Source organism: Schistosoma haematobium, chromosome ZW (assembly GCF_000699445.3).
Source record: "Schistosoma haematobium chromosome ZW, whole genome shotgun sequence".
NCBI lineage: Eukaryota > Metazoa > Platyhelminthes > Trematoda > Strigeidida > Schistosomatidae > Schistosoma > Schistosoma haematobium.
The window spans coordinates 61,640,513-61,658,557 of NC_067195.1; the positions used below are offsets into that span (position 1 = coordinate 61,640,513).

At 34.8% G+C, this 18,045-nt stretch overlaps 1 protein-coding gene across 1 annotated transcript; it reads left to right on the forward strand.

The window, feature by feature from the left end:
• The first annotated feature begins 1,417 nt into the window (after window positions 1–1,417).
• On the forward strand, window positions 1,418–10,912 carry MS3_00004080 (uncharacterized protein). The gene is made up of 3 exons (XM_012946297.3): window positions 1,418–3,288; window positions 3,324–3,445; window positions 10,085–10,912. Exon 1 carries the CDS (start codon window positions 2,041–2,043, stop codon window positions 3,037–3,039), a length of 999 nt encoding a protein of 332 aa, XP_012801751.2. The 5' UTR covers window positions 1,418–2,040; the 3' UTR covers window positions 3,040–3,288; window positions 3,324–3,445; window positions 10,085–10,912.
• Window positions 10,913–18,045: the final 7,133 nt, after the last annotated feature.

Genomic DNA, 18,045 nt, shown 5'->3' on the forward strand with positions numbered 1-18,045 from the left:
TACAATTTTCAACCGGACAGTGACTCGAGAACGTTTAGATACAGTCGAATTTCCACCAAAGGCGAGCCGCTGTATAAGTATAAAAGAGGGTGAATAATGTGGAAAATAATAATAATAATAATGACAATAATAGTAGTAATAATAATAATAGCATTAATAATGACAATAATTGTAATGATAATAGTCTGAATCAATTGTTTGTTTTTCAAAGCGAGAAAGGTAATTTCCATAGGCATAAAGAGTTCATCTATTTGTGTGTGGGCTGTGATACTGCCCGGGTGCCCAAACCGAAGCAGGTGGTTATCTTAGGGGGCCACACCCCGAGCCTTTGACCTAAAGGTCTAACCCACAAGGCAGTGGAGCATCGTAAGGAGATGCAATCCCATGGTAGCCAGTGACCAACGATTGGTTCATACGCCATTTGTTCCCGCAGGATACTGGAGCCCATGTGCACCATTGGTTTGTGATCCGGTTAAAGCGCCGGACATTCGCTTTTCGTCCTCTCATTTTCGTAAACAACACCCCCGCCACGAGAAGGCAATGAGTAGGACTTCCCTGGCAGAGGCTGTATACGCGTGGCCGTGTGAGAGTATTTCGAGAGGGAGAGCGGACTCTCCCCACTCTTGGCCGTACCAGGGCATTCGGGGGCATCATCGGGGGCAACATCTACCCACCCCCGATTATTCAGTTCCTGAATATATCGATATCCTATCAAATATCTTCGAACCTCTTCGCTTCTGACTTCTGAGTCGACTGAGTTGGAATACTTTGATCATAAAGGTGTTACTGATCAAGGCGTTGTCCCACTCCGAATAACTGTGGCATCTTCAAATGTATAACAAACGGGAATGATCAAAATGTCTATTAGTTGTCCATGTGTATGGATAAAGATGTTAATAGGGAGTTTGGTCGTATCGGCAATTGATCTAGGTTTAGGAAAACTTGAGGGTGTTGCTTTGGTTGAGGGAATAATTACTGTCGGTGTTGTGACAACAACAGGATTTGGAATATCTGTTTTTTTGAAAACAGAACCTTAACACGATGGGCTCCTCCGAAGAACTGCAGAATGTTATCGACCATTTCACAGAGAAAAATGGATAGTCAATATACTGAATGACCTTATGTTTCTCTCTAACGGATGATATTGGCTCATCAGCTTTATTACTTTAAAATGAAATAAGAGCAGCTTTAACTTGTTTTTCTAGACTAAACAGGAAGAACTGCCTGAATGGGGCTTTAATCGGTTTATTGACCAATGATTTATCACAGTCGTAATAACATTTATACTTCCAAGATGTTCATCTGACCTCTGCCGACTGGTTATATCTCCATGTTTGAGGAAAGTTTTTGTAATGTTCAGTAGGCCAACGGTATGATATCAATAATTAAGTGAATTTGCTTTGGTCACGCTGGGCCCACGGAAGTTAGCTTCTTAATGAAAAGACCTGTAGTTAGTGTCATAAGGCTAGGAAGGGGTAATTTAAAAGGCAGAGAACGTTAATGCTGTAATTTGTAGGTGTTTAAGTGTGCAGTTAAATCTTGTCGAACTGAATATATGTGAGGAATTCATCAAAAATTTCCACTTCATGTATCAGGACACTCTGAAGGCTTGAATCAACGGTACCAGTGGAGGTGACTACTTAGCCACACCGAGTGACTTGTCTTTGAAGCTAACAAACGACGGGGACAAGAATATTAACAATTTTTAACTGAAATCTCTTTCATAACCAAGACCCAATTTTAAAGGAACTATTAAGTTGTTATTTCTCCCTAAAAAATTTTGGATATTGAAGTATTTGGCGATACCAAACCAGGAATAACAGTGCGTATAAAAAATCCTAGAAAAATTCAAAGGGAAGAATTGAAATAAATAAGGTGGAAAAAATAAAATATAGCAATAAAGACTATTATCTGTACGACCAAACGTATACTTTTGTTTTACATATCCAATTGAGTGGACTTGTACTACAATTAGTTTGGTTTGTGTATATCTGGTCACGTATTTGTCTATCAATTTACTTAGGTTGTTTATCACAAAATATGTCATCTGTATGCGATCGTTTGTTGAAGTCAGTGGCCCCAACAAATATTGAGTCTCGTTCTCGTAGTAAAGTGACTGTTATAGGTGTTGGAATGGTTGGAATGGCTGCAGCATTCTCTACCATGCAAGTGGCAGGAGAACTCGCACTTATTGATGTCGTAGCAGATAAGGTTAAAGGAGAAGTTCTTGATCTACAGCATGGTCAACAGTTTATTGGCAGGTGCAAAATTGATGGGGGAACCGACTACAAATACTCTGCAAATTCAGATATTGTCGTCATCACTGCTGGTGCCAGACAAAACGAAGGAGAATCACGACTGAACCTTGTTCAGCGTAATGTTGATATATTCAAGAAAATAATACCGAACATTGTGAAATACAGTCCAAACTGCATCATAGTCGTCGTATCGAACCCTGTCGATATTTTGACATATGTTGCTCGAAGATTGAGTGGATTTGAAGCTCATAGAGTAATTGGGACCGGAACCATGCTTGACTCGGCGAGGTTTCGTTTTCTGTTAGGTGAGAAATTGGGAGTATCTGCCAATTCTGTCCATGGGTATGTAATTGGTGAACATGGTGACTCGAGTGTTGCTGTTTGGAGTAATGTGAATGTTGCTGGAGTTCGGCTGTCTTCTCTAAATCCAAAGATAGGATGCAAAGATGATCCTGAAAATTTCGAGGAAATACACAAGCAAGTTGTCCAGAGTGCCTATGACATCATTCGCTTGAAAGGTTACACCTCATGGGCGATCGGGTTGACATGTCGATCACTTTGTAACGCACTATTAAATAACCATCACACAGTTTATCCACTCTCTGTTCCGGTCAAAGGAATTCACGGAATCGAAGAGGATGTTTATTTGAGTTTACCATGTCTTGTTACTTCAGCTGGAATCAGTCATTTGATTCCGCTTGAACTTAGTGCGGATGAATTGTGTAAATTGAGAAAAAGTGCTGCCACTCTGAATGAAGTTATAACGAAAATCCAGTGGTAAAGTCGTACGACTAATAGTTGCCGCACGTTCACGTATAAAAAAAACACTAGCTTTCCCCCTTTTCATGTATGTTCTCTGTTTTTAAATTAGTAAGTATTAGATATGAAGCATCTTAATTTTTGTTTACTGAAATTGTTCTCTAAATTTTTTTCCAAAGAATTAAACAAATTATTCGGTTAGAAATATGAACAGCTTTCCTTCTTTCCTGTTAGTTATAACCGTACATGATCTAAGGTTTAATAAACTACAGTAAGTTTTCCCGCTCACCCTTGGACATCGTTTAGGAATGATTCACATTCCTGTCATCTTGCGAATCAGGTTTTTATGGTATCGCATATCGCGAAGAGCCTTTACAAGCCATCCTTTGGCCTACTATTTAGAGTTTCAGCATATATGACTTGAATATGTAAGTAAGTAAGAATGTTGTGATTCTTGTAATCGTTTTCCGACAAAAATAGTTTATTGGGAAATATTTGGGAGTCTCCTGTCTTCCGTAATCACTTATGAAGTCCGACACTTGATTGGTATCGATTCGGTGGGGTTTTCGTCAGTAACCTAAGCTGTTGGTTCACGATACCGTTTAATGTATTACTCCATGAAACTATCCAATGGACTTTTGAACCTCGTTTCTCATTATTTCAGCAGACTCTCATGATGTATTTCCTCTTATATTCATATCGAGATTATCCTAGGCGGTAATAAAAACTAGACATCCATTTTAACGAGTGCAGAAATTGTTCTTAAGTGTCCCGATAATTCTTCACTTGACTAAAGCTAAGTAAGCAAATATCTATGTGATAAGGAGGGAAACTATATTAAACAATACTCATCATACATATAGTTTTCTGGTTCTTTATCCGTTGTGCCTTCTAATCACACATTTTGTCAAGATTCTGGGGTTTCTATGAATTAAATGTTAGGTTAGAATCTAAATATCCCCAAAAATATGCTTCAGTTTACAGGGATTCACTTGTGATAGATTTTCATCTTTGTAACTAATATGGCTTCAAGTTAGTGATTGTTTTAGTTGCCATTTTTATCAAGAACAAACGTAATGATATTTAAAAGGCAATGCTAGATCCCTGACATATACTCTCTCGGCTTTTTAGCTTATTGGTTAACAATCCTTACAACCGATTCCCCGAAATCAAACGCAAAATGTTCATAAAGTCTCATCTTATAATAAGGCTGGCATTCATTCAAATGCTGCTAATAAGTAACGAATTGTTGTGAACAGTTTTAGATTCGATGACTTGAAAAGTCATATGTATCCATCTTCAGAAAAAATAAATTTCTTAGTATTTACCTAACTTTTCGTCGATACTAAACTTTCAGTACAAAACGTCTAGCCAGGATGATACGAACAAAAGCATATCAGCTGGTAAATAAATTATATTGAGGAAATAAACACACAATGCATGTCTATTTACAGGTTTCATCGGTTTGCACAGCGAGCAACATTACATTTAAAGAACAAATATTAATGGTCAAACTGTTCGTAACGATTTTACTGATAGATTATTCTGAGAGAAATGTAGTCATAACGAGTATTAAATTGTTACGTAGCAAATGGGAAACAAATCTACAGTAGGACGACCGAGAAATCCTGTCGAAGTTTGACTAATATACCGAAGGGTATTTCCACTACGGCTACGGTGTAATTACAATAATCCACAATTCTAGGGAAAACGGGGACCGTGAAGATGGAACGTTATCTAATGTCTTTCTAATTTCACCAGTGGAATATAATATAGTCACAGGTGTAAGTATTGCTGAAGCGATCTCAAATGAGAGACAATCATCGATGTAAGAAACAAATAGTAGTGTTGATTTCGTGTCACAGAGTTATCGCAAACTGCTCGGAACCACCGAAAGGTTCCTTGAAAAGTAATTTGTAGGAAAATAAGATTAAGAATGCAGCAGATTGACTTTCGATTAACAGTTACGAATGTTACAACTAAGTTCTCGTATCAAGAATATCCGAGGATCGACTGGTCATTTCTTGAAGCGTATTTCTTGTATGTAGTCAGTTATGGCTTACGCAGTAATACTTCACTTTTTATGAAGTTATACTCACTTACTTGGTTCAGATCATCTAAGATTTGGGAATTGTGTTTGAACCTTCATCAATTGGTAAATCTTGTTATTCCCCGTGTCCCGTCAAATACTACGTGACAAAATCACCAATGAGAATACCGACATCCATGACGTTGTCTCTGTGCTAAACTAGTGATGCGTTGACCAGCACTAGCAATGTTAAGTCAACTCTGAGCCTAATCGGTCCTCTGTATAGTAGCTTCTCGCCCAACTCAGTCCGTCCAGTCCAGAACACAAATATCGGTCTCCGATATGTGAATCGTATATTTCAGATATACGTGGTTTTTATACAGGCAAACTAGACCGTATCACACCATAGAATGAGAAGTAATAATTATACAAGACCGATCCAAAATTGGGTATGTGTGTGGTATACTAAGACGAATAAACTGTGAATACGTTAACAGTAGCCAATAGGTCAAATGGACGATTTTGATAAAAGGGAATATGTATATATACATAATCTAGTTACTTAATTATTACCCAATAGGAATATATTTAATGACAGTCCGTGGACAATTCAGAGCAGTTATCATTCATTTATTATTAGTTCGTATATAACATTTGTACATCGTGATATAAGAGTAAGAAATCATCAGTAGATTTCTTCAGCCATTCCGAATAACTTGGATCTAGTGGAATAGTACTTCTACTTGCACAAGTCAATTTCGTCCACGAACTAAGTGTGCCGACAACAATATCTGAATAGATTGCATATGACAAACATAAAATCTCACCACCACGTTACAGTTTGACTATGTAAAAACCAACTGAAAATTTTGTATTTGAGTGTCATCTACCCTACAATTGTCGTATGACGGTTCACAAGCAGGGGAATCAAACGTTTTGATTTTGTGAATGGTTTGACCTATTTATTTACAACAAGCTTCCGTTTGATGAAAGTTTAGTACATTGTTAGGATGGACTTTCAAAAACGAATTCACATCATTCTCCTTAAAATCAATATCAGTCAAAACGATGATGGACGGTAGTATTGGCCAACAAAATTTGAGCGTTCTCAAGTTTCAAAATGTCGTGCTAACTACTAGACATCGGATATGTACATGTAGTACGCGCGCTTTCTTCGAAACCTAGTGTAAAATTGTTAGTTAATAGCATTTATAGGACTGAACTGGACACTTTCCCCTGTTGTGGCTTCATTCGCTGGATTTTGAGACCTGACTGTCTTTCAAATACCGATTCCGTTCCAGTCACCAGAAATTATGATCATCTGTGAGGTGAATAGGTGACTATTTGTAATTTCTTAGACTGATTAGATAGTAGATTAGTCTTTTATAAGCAAAGATGGATAGTGGCTAGCAGTGGAATCCAGGGTGCGCGTTTTGTTCTATTTGGGACTCGTCAGCCTGACACACCTGCGTCTCAGAGCTGATGTTCACTCTGGGACTCGAACCCAGCACCATTCGCTTCAAATGTGATCGCGTTACCCACTCAGCTAGGACGAAACGCGCGTCCTGGATTCCACTGCTAGCCACTATCCATCTTTGCCTTTAAAAGCTTGTGAATTAATCCAATATCTAGGCATAAACGCAGTATGCACATATGCCAATAACAGACTGATCAATTGCAGTCTTAAACCTTAATGGGAAGATACAAGCAAAACAATACCAAGTGAAGTAGATTAGTCTATTTCCAAAACAAGTTAAGTTCAGTCAACAATTAGAAGCAACTAGTTGACAAATGAGTAAGGTATTTAAAATATTCCTTCCTGGTGATTGTAGTTTGTTCGATTAAACATTTCACTGTCGTTCTGGATAAGTTATTTCGAAATTGATTGGGACTCAGGTTTTCCTTCATTTGAAAGTCAGAATTCTCAATATATCGGCCAAGACGGTTTTGTTGTACGGAGGTGAAACTCTGAAATCTACAAACATCATCAAATGTGGACAAATACGTGGCTTATGTTACATCCAACTGTGTTCACCAGTTTACATGTACGCGCCAAAGTAAGATACATCGGAATAAAAAAAGTATTTGTGTCTGCATCTCTGAACATATTTCACAAAAGCTAACATTAACTGTACAGGACGTTTTGTTTGTCATTTGCTCGACAGCGGAAATGATGTTAAAATTTCGAAATCTTTCGAAACAGTCAATAAACAAAAGGAACAAAAATTGTTCGGCATTTCTGAAGCTGTCGAAATAAAAAGATTGAAATCCAGTTTATGAAAACAACAATAAAACATTTCGAAGGACTGTTATCAGACAACATCGATCTCAATTTATGTTGGACTCTATCTAGGCTTCAAATCGACAATGGTCGTTTCAAAATCGAACCATCCAGTTCACAGATTATAATACCACTAAGAACAAGCATCTGAACTAAAAAATATTTTTTATTGTTATAGTACAATGTAAACATGATTTCTCGAGATAATTTCTTAGTATTTATTGATGACTTATTACTATGGGAGCATATGATTTTGCGTGGTTGTGGTATCACTAAGATATAATTATCAGATTTTTCATACTTTATCAGACACAAAATTTACTGTAAGGCTATCATAATGAACTTACAGCAGCTACAAAAAATTAAAAAAGCTAACCAAGCAACCTTCTCTGTTAGTCAATGATGGTAATACTTTTAACTTCAGTGTTGATTTTTATTATGGAGAACAGGTCAGGAGTAGCCTAATGAGGTCATTGGGTGGCAATTAGAAGTAACCTGACATACAAGTGCATTTTGGTGGCTAAGAAATAGACCAACTTCCTAAGGATTAGAGTAGTATATATATGAATAAGCATTTGTGTATTTTATTCAGTAGCCCAATAAACTTCCTCTCTCACTCTTGTGTTATCGCTCAAGTAGCTAGAGCGTAGCACACCGTCTATCAGTATCACATATGGACATCACCTGTCATAACAATTTTCATTATGGTGTACTCAAATCCTAGATAGTTATCATTGACTTGTATGAAAAAATCGATTCATTAGTTTGACTATTTTAGACTTTCTCAATATTGTTAGTGTGTTTACTTTTTGCTAGACTTTGTAATAAACCATTTAAGCCATAATTTTTCTATGATATCATGAACTTCAGAATCAGTGTTCAGATTTGGTATGTAAATTAATATTGACACACCAAAGTGGTGAATAACTTGTTTATTTCTTTCTATCAATAAGTCAATGAATGCTGAATCACTAGAATATACGCAGCAAATTTTCAACTAAACGCAAAACAATACGGGCTAAATCTCATTGACAATCTGTAAACTTCCATTTTACTAGTGAATGAAAATATTGAAACTTTGAGCAGAATAAAGATACACCGGCAATATAATGATGTATATTAACTTGTCTGTCAATAAATATATTCAATTTGTGTAAAACCCTTTTAAATATGTCTTAACAAAACGATATGTTTTCTCAATAGATTATTAGCACATACAATGAGTTTTCAAAATAAACCACCTAGCGAGAAATGTTTATTATAAATTAAATTTTCAGTTCTTGTATCTAGGTCACATATGTGTCAATATGTATGTCAACGCATTTTCGCACATATGTATTACCACATGTGATATCTCAAAAATTACGTCATGGAAACTCTATTTCTAAACGAGATTTAGATCAATGTTGTTTAATAATGTATACAGAAAATTCTATTAATAAACATTTATTTAATTTGCTAACAAGCTGTTCAATAGTATATATAATGCTTCTAGAGTCTTGAGAATTACCATTTGTAAATATTATCTAAACATAAATATTTCTGGCTTATTTCGCCAAAATTATTATTATTCGTTCACAAAAGTGTGAACTGTGATTCATTCACTAATGTTTAAATCATTATCTTTAGTGTGAATGAAATATATCTTTTACATTATCTTATTATAAACTCGAATGATATGTTAAAATAATTCATTAATATACTAATATGAAAATCGTTAGGGGCGGCCAAACTAAAACGTGGCATCAGTGCTTGAAGTCACTAACTTCTGGTCTGAGTCACGTTGGTAGATGCAGTCTAGTTGGTTGGTGTCCGCGTGACTAACGTACCCAATGGTTGGAGGCTCTGGGTGACATGGCTCAGAATCGATCACAATGGCGTAGGTGTATACACTCTTTGTCTTCCCTTAAACTATGAGATTAAAATTATGTCACATCTTTCTTTCTACGGACTAATTCTTTCTTCCTGTACTATGTCCTTATATGCTATCTTTCTTTTATGTATTACACCATTGAGTCGACCGCTTCTATGGATCCGGTGTTCGTCTTGCTGTGCTAATGAGGCGTGGCAACTTGGACCGGTGCATGTATGTGCCTGGTCCTACGTTGTAACTGACTGACTGGAAAAAGCTGCAAGTTAAGGAAGTATGAGACAACTGTATGATACAAAGCATGATTTAAAATATTTTCCTCTCAAGTATACTACGACAATACGTTATACGATAATGAGACTAGTCACATCATATCAGATCAAGAATTCACGACCCAGAACAGATAACCAGGTTAACACTAGATAATACTCAATTCAACACAGTTACTGAAAATCCCACTCAGTGAGATTAGAGTAGAAATTATTGAGAGGAACGGAGATCACATATTTAATCGTCAGTAGTCTAAGCGTCTGTTTGTCCACGCTCAGTGACCAATAATATTTTGCTATCACTACCACATATCACTGTATGATACAACGAAGGGGACCATTCAAGAAAGAAGGCAAACCATTCATTGATTCAAGAACAGCGGAACAAGTGGGTGGGTTACTATGATGAACTCTCACATAGGCCAGCCTCACTGAACTATGATCATTACAAATCCGTGTCATGTTCGGAAAATAGTTCTCGATCTTTTACATTTCGCTTTTAATGAAATGAATGGTCTTTCATTTGTCGCTATAACTGACAACTTAAATCTACATAATTGAAAGAATTAAACTTCATTTCCACGTGATCATTAAAAAATATATTGTTTTTTACTTCAGTATCTATTAACGGTCAGTGGTATAATATAAAGGTCAAATAGAATTGATGTGGCTTTTTTTCTTCAGAAGTTACAGTTACCCAACCAAAACAGATTTTGCTACATGGATTTTAATCAAATTACAAAAATGTACAATTTACAGCCTATTGATAATTTATTACAGGCCAAAAATGTTTGTTCATTTACATGTGAACGCAAAATTTGAAATACAAGATAATCAATCATTTCTTTCTAAATTTTTCTAATAATACCCAAGAACTTTTTATCAATAGAGGTCAGGAATCACAATAACCGTGCAATAAATAATGACCCATTACATCTTTATTCCTTCACAACAGATTTTCACTGTGCTCAGTCTATTTTTTTCAGATTTCAATCACCAGGCTAAGAGCAACCTCATTGATTAAACAGAATAGATGAGAAAACAGACAATACCAAATGAATTCAAACTTCACCCCATCACACAGGCAAGTGGCTATCAGAACTCAGTAGCTAAGTGGATAAAATGACGGCGTTTGAAACAAACAGTACTGGGTTCGAATCTCCGGGTAAACACTAACTCTCGGATGTAGGTACATCGAGCTGACGCGTCCCAAATAGGACGGGACGCGCGTCCTGGATTCCACTGCTAGCCACTATCCATCTTTGCTTATAAAGTCTAAAGTAGTCTTTAGATTTCTTGTTTCAACTACAGGTCATCTGCAGAACTAGTGTATTGTTACCATGATAATCAAGACAAATAGAGAACATTTAATGTTGAAAATCAGTATTCTTAGGGCTTAGTTTTTCATCATGTGCTTTTCGTTAATAGATGGCTCAAACATAATAGATAAACACTTGACAATTTTTGATTCGGTAGATTTTTAATTTGTTACAAATAATTTTATTAAAATCTCCTTATCTTCATTAACACAGTTAGTTTAGTCTCAAATTAGATAAGCTTTAAAAAGAGATGGTGTGCTATGAATTTTGAACAAATAAAGTATGGTATAACTGCATTCTTTTTGTAGGTATTCTACCTTAAATTCAATGCATATTTAGTTTGTCTGTTATGATAGGATTATTACTTTGACCCAAGTTACCTACTATTTTCTTTGTTAGCAACATAATAAGTCTCTAATGACATGTGTTTTGATTATTGGATTAAAAATTAAGCTTCTCGAGATCGTTTCTTAAATGTATGAAATTGTAAACAAAATAAAATATCACCACTCAGATATATGATTCAATGTTGTAACGATCAACATAAAAATGGTATACCTGTCTACATCTAATACGGTTCTACATCAGGATTACCTGAGGTGTAATCATTCTAATTTTTGAGGCTATGTACCTAACTTACAATGATTGACAAAATGCACTTGATAGTTAATGTCCACACATATGAGAAATAACTTCGCCTGTAGCTCATCTAAGGTTATTGCTGGTCCGGAGTCCGGACAAAGGAGAGATGGACATAGAGTTAGCAACTCTATCCATTAAAAAAGCGTTGATAAAAAACGCTAGCTAGGAGAAATTATTTAACCATTTTAACTCTAAAGTGGTAGTTGAAAAATCGTCATTTAGAAGAATTAAAACACCTCATATGGAAAGCCATGATTCTTCGGAAGCCATGAGGTCGATGCCACTTTTAATAAACAGAACAATTCTTAACATATGCAAATGGAATGTCCAGACAATGTGACAGATCGAGAGGACCAATCAAATAGCTGTGCAAATGAAGAGATACAACCTGATGGTGTTCGGAATAAGTGAAAACTGTTAGAAGCAAGTGTGACAGAAGAGTAGTTTCGAGAGAGATGCAGATGTAATCTGGTCACCAAAAAGAAAATACATCTAACACACAAGGAGTTGCATTGATATTGTCCAGAGGAGCACGAAGAGCAGCTATGAGATGGGAATCTGATGGATTCAGCATCACCAAACCATCCTATAAAACAAAGAATAAAGTGATGAGAGTGAGTGTCATTCAATGCTATGGACTCATCGATGTTAACAGCGGAGACTGTAATAATCAGTTATGTGAGAGACTGCAGTTCATCCCAAAAGTTACTGAGGAAAAGAGCTGACAATCTTGATGGGGGAACTAAACGCCAAGGTTGAAGTGAAACTTAAGTTAGAGAGGCATTTGACTAGTTACAAGACTTGGAATGGTCACATTAAGGGTCATATGTCATTACATTACTTTTATCCCCAGTGACATTTTGACATTTTTGTGAACTGAGCATAATACTTTAGTCATTACGATGTTGAGTTCATATTTAACCAACGTAACATTATCTCAGGTCAATATGTTTCATACTAAATAAGGTTAAATTATACTCTATATTAAAGGTGTGAGCTTTTTTTAATGTGACAATTATACTACCTATATTAGTCCGTGTGAACTTTGTATGTGTTTTACTGTAGCCCCGTGAATCTTTTCATCCATTTGATGTTCATCAACTAATCATCAAGTGTATGTATAATCAATATATTAACGAGTGTACTTGTTTTGATGTTACCGTGATTTTGGCGAGTCAACACATCTTTATTTGTACAAACCTTCGTGTTTTCATTTCATGTCGTAAGAATTACGATAGTCCCCGTTTCCGAGTAAAAGCTGTAAAAATGTGAATATCACACATCGTAGTTTTGACTCGACTATGGAAACTTCTGTTTCAAGAAATCGACAGCATAAAGAACATAATGAGTTTATTTGATATAAACCTGCCCTATGACTTGCTACCATCTCTCCTTATTGACTTAGAAAAGAAGATTCAGAATAAGATGAAGCGTCTTAACTATTAGTTTTCTTTTATAACCCGAATTTTTCGATAATTTAAATATCCTTCGCAGTTATGTGGCTGTTACTGAAAATAGTATGCTAAACTGTTGACAAGTTGATATGCATGTTTGTTAAGTCCGACTTCATGTAGAAACTGTTTAAATGAATGAGAGAACTCCCTTTCATGAAATGCAATATACTCGATACAGCATTATCTGCAAATAGAAAAATTTACGAAAATGAAACGAGTCTTGAATTCGTTTTGTGGAAAAATTCCGTAAGAAAAGTCTTAAATCATGTTACTTTTTGATTCTCTGTAACTTCTTGGCATCATTGTCACTAAAGCACATTTAAATGATCATGTATGCTAGCTTGTAAGATTGGTTTTTTGATGGAGAGGGTTACATACGGTGGCAAAATATCTCTAATTTAGTTTTTAACTCAATGGACTAATAAAAGTTCATATTTTCTATCGAACACATTCTGACTTATGCTTAGTTTATTTACAGTTAACTAATTAAGCTCTCGTTACGATACTAATGTGATGAAGAAGACCGTTTATCACTCAGCTTCTTCCTTCTTCGTGTGTCGTTTTATACTACTTTTAAATATTAAGTAGTTCATGATTTCCAGTTACTCTAAAACTCAGGGAGCAAGGTGTTCCTCCATATTAATGAACCGATAAGCATAAAAGTTCCCATATTTGACTGTCGCTTTAATCCATCACAATAATCGCGAAATTGCTTCAATCCATTCTCTGTTGGCTAGTCTTTGTTGTCTGTACCACAGATCAAAACTTTGTGAGTTTTGATCAGCTTGCTTTTTCAATCCCAAATTGTAAGCTAAATTCCTAGATTTTTCTTAACAGTGACTCATTCCAAAAATATCTCGTCTTTGGTTAAGTGATTCTACACATCACTATATCGTTGGGTGATAATGTTCGAAGGAAATCTTTATAGCTTATTTAAACTATACAATAGTACACCGATTTTAAAATAAAATAAACAGCTTAGATACGTCTAGACGATTTGGACTTTGCAGATAACGTAGATCTTATATTCCATACACGGATACAATTTAAGGTGAAGTAGCCAGTGTGGCAGCAACCTCTGGAGCAGTAGGCTTCAACATACACAAGGGAAACAGCATGATCTTTAAATACAACATGGATAAAACCACCATAATCACATTTGATGGAGAAGAGTTATAAAGCTTCACGTACCTGGGTAGCAGTATCATCGACAAACAACGAGGATCTGATGCAGACGTAAGGGCAAAGACTGGCAAAACAGGGACAGCACTCCTACGGTTGAACAACATATGGAACTCGAAACAACTGTCAGTCAACATCAAAACTATAATCTTTAGTACGACCATCAAGAGAGTTCTACTGTCTGGAAATGAAACTTGGAGAACTACCATAACCGTCATCAAGGAATTACAAGTATTTATTAACAATTGACCATGCAAGATACTGAATGACGGTTAGCCGGACACCATCAGGAACAGCCTACTGTTGGAGGGAACAGACCGGTTTCCAGTTGAGGAGGAATTTAGGAAAAGACGATTGAAGTGGACAGGACATACATTGTGGAAATCATCAGACTGCATCATGAGGTGGACACTAACCTGGAACCGAGAAGAGAAAGGAAAAAGAGGAAGGCCAAAGGACACACTAAGTCGAGAATCAGAAGCAGGCATGAAAAGGATGGATAGCAACTGGAAACAACTGGAAAGGATTTTCTAGGACAGAGTTGAATGAAGAATGCTTGTGGGCGGCCTATGCTTCTCTATGAGGTTTAACTGGCGTAAGTACGTAACTTCTATTGAATTTGTACACATGACTAGAGATAAGTTTCTAAAATCGACTTGGTTTTTATAATAGATTTTGGGAAAGCAATTCAATAAACAAACTTTACATTCTCATTAGTTGGAGGATATGAAAAACTCGTTTCTTAGCATTTAGGATGGAATTAATATGTGACTGATAGTTAATGTGCTTCTTCAGTGCGTTACATGATATTAACTTTATTTACAGAAGTGGATTATTTTTATAGGATGATAACTAGAGAATTTTACAGGATTAATTGAGTACATAACGGCGCTTGTTAGTCAATGTTTCATTTATTTCGGGATTATGGATTCGTTAATACATCCAAGTTACAGAAGACGCCTTCAACCATCTGACTTCAAAAAGTCACTGCAGTATCAATGAAGGGAATTACATTAGGGTGTTTTGCTTTCATAATGAATATAAATGACTTTAGAAGATGAATGATCAGGCTATTATGTAAAACCTGTAACTAGGTAGATTGTGGAATATTAGTCTCCTGCGATTCGTATTAAATATTAACTTCGAACCAAGCGGTATTCCTCACAAGAATCATCTTAATTGACTTTTAATAATTGAGAAAGATTTTCTTCAATTCAGTAAAGACGGCCATAGTATTTAACGAAACTTTCAAATAATTTTACATGAATACTTACCAACTATGTCAGTTGATAGCATTCTTCTCCTTTTGTTGAATACTTTTATGGTCAGATCATAATATTCTAACAGATAGAAACCAACATTTGAAATTGTGCACATTGTCCTGTTTACAGTTGTCTCATCATATAATTTTAATAATTTTACCTTTTAATATCTTCATTTAAATGTAGACTTTCCTAGTTAATTCATCAATATATCTGTCTATATTACTTTATCCTGTTTGTTTGCATTTCCGAAATAGTCGTCAATGTAATAAGCGTTAAATTGTTTGTCGTAAAATTGTCATACTACTATTTGAGTAGATGGAACTAATTTTAAAAATTTGTGTTCATTTCCATTAAGTATTGTACATAAACCAATAATTGTTTAAATTGTTATTGTTCATAGTAAAAGTTTTTATCAACTCTATTTTCCAAATGATTATTGAAAAATACCATTACTACTTGAGAAGGAATATGATGGAACATGAAGTCTATCATGAAAGTGAGGTATGATAAGTAGATGTATTCAGACTGATTTACTGACTAAGAATTCTTGAAATAATGCAATTTAAGTCTGGTAGAACTAGATGAATACAACTGGTATATTATATTTGAAATTTATGATCAGCAAGCAATCAAGTGGAAAGGAATCATCAGTTAGTACAAACACCAGATGATGTGTAACAGAATATGAATGAGAATTGTAGAGAAATTGTAAATATCGTTAGTTGAATCCGTTCAGTGTTGCTAACCACAAAGAGTAGAAAAATTTTATGTAGAGGAATAATGATAATGTAGCAGTTGCGGGAGTTATTATATTATACTCACCTCAGGTTTAAATCAGGGATTTACTAAAGTGTATCGAGAACAAAAATTGAAAATAAACTGAATTAAGAAAGAGTCACCCAAAACATATATTCCTTTCTCTGTGAGAACTTGTTATGCTTATACGGAACTTAATATCTATAAAAAGCTTATGTTTTGACGGATTAGTTAAATGAATGAGAATCGGTTAAGGTGAGGATTTTACAAATAATCTGATCTCTTAAATAGTGCCATAACCATAAAGGAATAATTTTTCCCAAATAAGGTGGATAAGCTTGTCTAAGCAGATTTGAAATATAATTTAATTAGCTGACATCTTTTCGGAAAAAAGAAAACAGTTTATCGAGATAAGAGAATATCGTTCAGAATGTACAAGAGTTGATGAACAGTTACTGAATGTTCTTTAAGGATATACTATTTTCTTTAAGATTTAATTTGTGTAAAACGAGATCCTCCGTAGTGTACTATGAATGACGTGTATCATCTTTTTTCTTAATGATTTTTTAATGGTCACAAAATCAACTATTCTAACAATTTCAACCGTATGATTTTTATGTTACGCGATATTATTTCCAACTCAATAATATCCTTGGAGTACAAATGTGAGGATTGTGACGAATAATTTATCCTAAAGTAAACTTATTAAATTAATTAATAAGCTTATGCCTACAAAACAGGGCTAACTGAGATTGCGTCTTCAAACAAAACGTTTTACAAATTATATTTAAAAATACAATAATACGAGAAAGAGTGCCTCAAAAATGAATCTCCATATCATATTTCATTCAGGAATGCTAGTATCATAAAAGATAAAAATTATCCAATGAATTATTTTTCCAATAAGAAATGATTAAAGTGACATCCAGTGTACAAATAAAAGAGGTAGACCAACTCCGTCAAAAAAATTCATATTCTTTTAAATATAAAGAGGTCTGCAAGTAGTTCTACTGTTTTCGATCCTTCCGCCACACATTTAGTTTATTTAAATATATCGTTATCGAAAGAAGACTAGTCATTGAGCCTACCTCTTTAGCATAAGATCTCGATGAGTGATAAGTATACTAACACGTAACTTAGTCAATCTGATTTAGTCATACCATACAGCATACTGCTCTTATTAGTAGGATACTTGGACCAAACAGATGTTATATGGAAAAGGAAATACCTATATTAGAGTAGTTTACAGTTTCACCACAATTGAATGGATTATTATTATTGCGGAAAACAGCTTTCGAAATATCTAACACTTTAAGAGAGTTACTTTCAGCCAAAAATACCGACAAGATCAACTTGCCAGGTTAAAAGCATCGGAAACCCATCATGCCCAAGTGATAATTGTTGTAATCCATCACGGTTTAAGAATATATCAATTTGAAGAACAACATAATCTCCCACTGAATACTGAATGGTTAAGATCAAAAGAAAATACTCTGTTATCTGAATAGTAGCTCAATCATTAATTGAGTTTAGTTTATTTAACAAATGACTATAAATACAACTGTAAAAGTAGTTAGTATTATAATTTTTTTCGTTTGGTATATTGATTCAACCATAAAGTATAAATATCCATCACTCATTAAAAATCAATTTCGAAACTCACCATATAGTTATTTCAATAAACACAATACATTTGTGTTGAAAAACAACAAGAAGAGAAGTAGAAGCAGAACTTGATTTAAGTTTTATTTCAATGATTGATGTCATGAATTCAGCAAAGTGTTTGAATTAGGAATATTTTCTGATATTATTGTAATGTCAAATTTATCAGCTTATGTCTAATTCCTTAATCAATGTTTTATCTTTAGAATTCATTAGTTGTTTAACTAAACATATATCATTCATTCCTCTAGTCTGAATGTATTAATCATGCATTTTCAACTTATCACATGTTATTTGCT

Excerpts from the sequence above, each read along its gene's own strand:
- MS3_00004080 (XM_012946297.3), top strand. The coding sequence starts at position 2,041 with ATGTCATCTGTATGCGATCGTTTGTTGAAGTCAGTGGCCCCAACAAAT.